The sequence below is a fragment of the Mytilus galloprovincialis genome, chromosome 14, assembly GCF_965363235.1.
Source record: "Mytilus galloprovincialis chromosome 14, xbMytGall1.hap1.1, whole genome shotgun sequence".
NCBI classification, from domain to species: Eukaryota; Metazoa; Mollusca; class Bivalvia; order Mytilida; family Mytilidae; genus Mytilus; species Mytilus galloprovincialis.
In genome coordinates this window covers 14,792,763-14,798,762 of record NC_134851.1, presented here as the reverse complement: position 1 = coordinate 14,798,762, position 6,000 = coordinate 14,792,763, and the positions used below count along the sequence as shown (strand labels likewise).

General features: G+C 27.7%; 1 protein-coding gene across 4 annotated transcripts in view; it reads right to left on the bottom strand.

The window, feature by feature from the left end:
- Positions 1–252: 252 nt before the first annotated feature.
- The window catches only part of LOC143059650 (glycerol-3-phosphate dehydrogenase, mitochondrial-like), a 65,034-nt gene continuing 59,286 nt past the window's right edge, over positions 253–6,000 (bottom strand). For 3 of the 4 annotated variants that reach the window (XM_076233174.1, XM_076233176.1, XM_076233173.1), the window contains one exon: positions 253–3,193. In XM_076233174.1, the coding sequence (XP_076089289.1) occupies positions 3,080–3,193 (114 nt within the window). In that variant the 3' untranslated portion in view covers positions 253–3,079. The remainder of the gene's footprint in view (positions 3,194–6,000) is intronic. The other variant, XM_076233175.1, reaches the window with a different exon arrangement.

Below are 6,000 nucleotides of genomic sequence, written 5' to 3'. Positions count from 1 at the left end.
CAAATAATTAAATAACATGACAAAAAGGCTGTTATTTTCTCGACTACAATGAAAGATGAATGAAAATGTCTTTTTAGGAGAAACATAGTTTAAATTCTTATCTTCAATGTAAAAAGTATTATTGTAAAAAAAACCTGTACATAGAGACAGAAATTTCCTTCTTAGTCCACAAAACAGAGGTTCAGTTGACAAGCTTTGTTAAACTTTTTGAAGAGCCATTTTCTTGTATAGATAGTTAATAAAACAGAAACATTGTCTACTAAAATAATAATTTATTAACATAAAATGTGTGTATAAAAAGAACAGTAAACTACATCAACATATCATAAATAACAAATATGATGGATATCATTTAAAGTTTGCAGTCATTTTATAAAGATAGTGTGATCAGTTTAGGAAAAAAAAATTGTCTTTCAAACCAACCAACAGTTCAAATTATCCAACTTTTGATTAATATCTTACAGTATATAATAATGGTATAAGTTATGAGTTGAAGTGTTGAAGTTCTAAATGTTTAAGCATGTGCACGACATAGATTCTCTTGACACAAAGTTTAAGGAAAACACTGTGTTTGGCTGAAAATTTATGATACCTTAAGAATTTAATGCAAAGATGCAGTTTCTGAAATCACAAAACTAAATATTTGATTTATAGATAGGTGTTAAACGCCACTTTCCACACTACTGTTGTTGCTATGTTGATGCTGTTAGGATTTTTTGGTGGAGGAAGGAAGTACAGGATTCAAACTGACAACCTGAGTGTTGACAGGCTAGTGAAACAGTAGTTCTACTACTCAGACCACTTGACCACTGAGGTCCCCACAATGCACAGGAAGTTAAAACATAAATATAAATCTTTCCTAAATGTGGGTTCATTATTGAAATAACATTTCTGAGGGTTTGTGGGTAAAAGATGAACAATCAAATTAAACACGTTATAAAAAACAAATTTCTTATAGGCTTGTATACATAATTTGCTCAAAGCATGAAAATACAATGTATCCTTAATAATTTAAAATTGGCTCACACAAAAACAATGGAACATATGGTAGTTCAGTTATACTGGTTTCAATAAATGGTTTATAAGTTTTTTGTTAAATGAAGAACAGACAATAACATTATGCAGAATACTCTCATAAACACATAAAGTAAAAGAGAAAAAAAAACAATAACTCTGCACACACACACACAATGATCATTCATGTATTTAAACTCTTATAGTGCTGGGACTACATTACTCATCAAAACAAGGGTGAAAACACTGAAATGTTTTGTCAGCATTACTGACTGTATTTGAATTTTGTGTTTTAAAAGATCTTTACTGGTTAAGGTATAACATAGACATAAAATTATCGAGGATTAATGAAAATGAGGTTAACGTCAAAAGAAACCTGCAAATACAGACACATTACACTCATTCCATTCACTAAAAGAGTCAACATATTGATAACAGACCTAACAAGAAAAACTTAACATTGATCACTAATCCATAAAATGAGTATAACTTATTACTCTCTTATTGTTGTCTAGTATCATGTTTTAAACATTAGTGGGCATAAACATATATATATACATGTAATTCTTTGTGTTTTTGAGAATTTGTTTCACTGAAATCCTTGCAAAAAGTTTGAATTGATGAATGTTTAAATTTTCATCCGATTCATTTTATTGAATTGACAGTTGTCTGAATCATAAATTACACAAAAGAAATTTCATTACCATTATCTATATCAATGCTAGTTAAAAGTTTATCTTGTATATTTCAAGCACCAAATAGTCTTAATGCATCAAACATTAGATATAGTTTTCAAATATAATAATAATTTGAATCCTGAATAATCAAACATTTTAAAGAATAACCTAACTCAGGGCCAACAATTTATTAGTAGATTAATGTGTGTTTTTGGAGTAATTTCAAACAGCAAAGATTCTAAATAGGAAATACATTCACACAAATTGATAGAATATCTATTTTGACCTATATATAAACAAAAATAAGGCTTACACTTATTAGTTAAATTTAGACAGATCGAAGCAAAAATAGACAAAAAATGTCAAATTGGAAAGACCCTTATTAAATGGCCATAAGAAAGAAAAAAAAGACATGAAATATACTCTGCAGTATATATATATAAGTATACATTTTATGCATTACACCTTGTTTATTCACATACAAATAAAACATTAACACATACAACAATAAACAAAAGATAAAACTGATAAAAAATAATATTCTACTTCCAGTTCATTCTTTTTTTTTTTTTTAACCAAAATTCACCAATAATATTAGGCTTATCATTGTGAACTCTATATCAGTGTTTAACGTACAAAAGAGTCATTGGTGATGCTCAAATGTGTATAATTTTGTACTCCAGACGTGTGTTTGAGTTTATAAAAGAGTCATCAGTGATACTCAAATCTTAAAAAGTTCAGGAATTATTTCTGCTATCTTTTTATTGGTTTCGTCTACCAATCAGTGGTTTTGTTTTACAAGTTCTTCATTTCAAACAAGGAATGAGCATGCATACATAGTTGCATTTTCTGATGATGCTTATTCAATGGATTTTAAACTGCATTTGTATTCCAGTGTATCTATTTAAGCATAACAAATATACCTACATCAACATTTGTAACAATAAGAACACAAGAGTTTTAAAATACATATACAGTACAAATATTTCAGAAGCAATAAGAACAAACAACATTGTAGATTTATTATAATTTAAAGGGTACTAAATTTCATGCATTTGATGCAGAGTTCAGTAGTGAATAAAGAGTTTGATATAAAACATTACACATTTCTTTCTGGCTTGTCGCCTTATTAAATTAATTATCTTTGACCTTCCCAACTAATCTTTTCATTGATATACATATATTTATAACCCAAATGAATTTTTTTTACATTAGACTAAATAACTTTTATTTATTTCCCGGGGTTATCAAACAGAAGGTCTTTTTTAGCATATCTATAGATTATTGTGTACTTTTCCTGTGAGACATAAAACTGATGAAGTATAATAAATAAGATGACAATAATACAACTACAAGGTCAAGGACAGATCTTTAAATTATTATGTTGGCTACACTCCTCCCCCACTTCTCTCTACAGGAATACGGTCCAACTCGGAACTCTTCAAAACAGCCTTAGCAAATCTTGAATTAGAGACGTTACCACTTTTCAAAGCACTCATTAACTGTAAAATACAAAATATAGTAATATGTGAATACAAATGCTATGATTATGTGAAAATTTTACCATCATTCTGAAAATGTAAAGAGTATTTCATAGATAAAACAGATAAGATATAAAAAAAAAAGATTGTAAAAACATAATAATTTATCATTGCTTGATAGCATGATAATGTGTACCTATCAAAACTATAAAATCATCATGTTTTAAAAAAAAAATGTAGCAGACCAAATACATGAAATAGCCAGCATACTTTTCTGTCAATAATTAAAAAAAAAAAGTCAATTGGAACTTTTGAAATGATTTCTCCTTTCTACAAATTTAAATCAGGCAATTAAAAAATAAAAAAAAATACTAAAAAAAAACCAAGTAACTATAAATTCTAAATATTGCACTATACTATTGTAAATGGAATACTACAAAGCAAAAGCTCACTAGTGCAATTTATATTTTACCAGAGAAGTAATGAATTATTCTTCTTATTCTTAATCAATAATAAAAAATTATAAAAGATCATAACATAAATTAGCTTGTGTTTTTGGAATAAAATATGTGTCAATTTTGTGAATATTATGCCTCAAGGAATATGTATTGCAATTGTAAGAGCTTGCAATATAAAGCTTGACTGCAATTATACTATAAATATACATGTATATACACAAATAAATTCATGAATGCGGTCTTTATATTCTTTTTGAAAGTAATATAGTTATAAAATAGACAAGTATATTATGTTCCTGTGAATACAATTCATTTCCATTTAAATATTAATCTATCTTCATAGAAACGGCTCTCTGCTGTACCTTATATGAAACAAGAATGTGTCCTAAGTACAAGGATGCCCCACTCGAACTATCATTTGCTATGTTCAGTGAACCATGAAATCTGGGTCAAAACTCTAATATGGTATTAAAATTAAAAAGATCATATCATAAGAAACATGTCTACTAGGTTTCAAGTTGGTTGGACTTCAACTTCATTAAAAACTACCTTGACCAAAATTTTAAACCTGAAGAAGGACAGACAAAAAAACAGATAGACAGACAAACATACGGACCAAAAAACACAATGCCCCTATACAATCATTGATGGGGCATAAAAATAAACAAAAAGCTTTATCTTAACAACATTTCTGATAAAAGTATACTCAATATCTTTGAAAATTTATGTCTGAATGAAATATAGATGATATTTAACGATAATTAAATTGATTAAAATTAATTGGACAATACCCTAAGCATCATTGTATACAACTAGGATCTTTACTGTAAAAGTATGCATAGCAGCTTAGTTCAATAATTAATTTATGTAACTTTAGCTTGAGCCACCAAAAAAATAATTATGTACTGTAAATTCAGGATTATTTGTGATGTTTATATTGATGTCAAAATCTTGATGATATAAATACCAGACTAGTATGCACTTTTATTTTGATAGAATAATCTGTATGTAGCCTTTTATTAAATAGCAATAATTTATCTTGCATATTTGTATATCGTTTCTAGAATTTCTTAATTTACATGATTTAAAACATTTGAACAAAAACATAAAAAAAAAAAGAAGAAAAAAACATAAATAGGAAAAGGATCAATCAGTATCATGTTTAAAGACATTCTAATGTAATATATAACAAAACAAAGGTACACACTGGTTAAACTGAAATTCAAATCATAAATATTCAAATGCAATTCATTTATAGTTGTAATACATTCTAAATTTATTATGCATAAAAATACTAAAATATCATTATATACTTTATTATGTATAAAGATGAGCCATATAGGAAATGATCTATTTACTATTTGAATTCACCCCATTAAAGATTATGTACCAATTTGAAATAGCTATCAAACATTTTATTTTCATGAACCAAACCAAGTCTAAATGCCAATAATTCTTTACTGTTTACAAAACTTTTAAATTTTAGAATTAATAGTTTTTCTATGCCACGAAAAAAATTACATTGGTTTTTAGCAAAACCTTATATAGCTCAAGACAAAATGAATTTAAAATATTTAAACACTGTGAATTCATGTATTTTTATTGATGTGAGTTTTTTTCATGTATTAAGGAAACATTGTATTTTTATGGATATTTTATTTTGTGGTTTTGAGAAAATTCGTCATACAAGTAAATATTTCGATAATCATTTGTATTCACGGTAGTTATCTATAACCACAAAATACACAAACATTGCTACCCAATGAATAATGTTGATTTCCAAAGAAGTTAAAAAAAAACCCAATCAATTCCTATCCCATATGACTCACATTATACTTAATTTATAAGCTGTAATAGTTTGATGGATTGTTCAAAAGAAGTAATCACACGAAGGTGCGTTCAATACCGTAAACGAAAGTTCACGATGACGTGATAATCCTCCCTCTTCCTTAGACAATTTCTCGAGTTCCTCACAAACATTTGCACAATACATCAACTAAAACATTCAAAACTTGGCATAAAATCTTGCCAATTTTCAATTAATGCTTCAAGAGTGTATAACAAGGGTTCAGAAGTTGTGAGTCTAAGGTATTCTGAATGTGTGAGGGCTATACCATTACAATGTTATGTGGGAAAGTAGAAGGGACAACCGAGAACCATATTTTTTAGATAATTTCGCAAAATGGTAATTGATGCATTCTGAAAAAAGACCCATGACCCACATCCAATAATTTAACTTCCATTTCTAACCTCCCACATACATTTTAATGGAATAGCCCATAAGGTCTTTAATAAGTTTACATTCAGAACTTGACAGATCTTTCAAACATTCAGCTTGATTTTATTTGAAGTATGATATTTTCTGAAAAT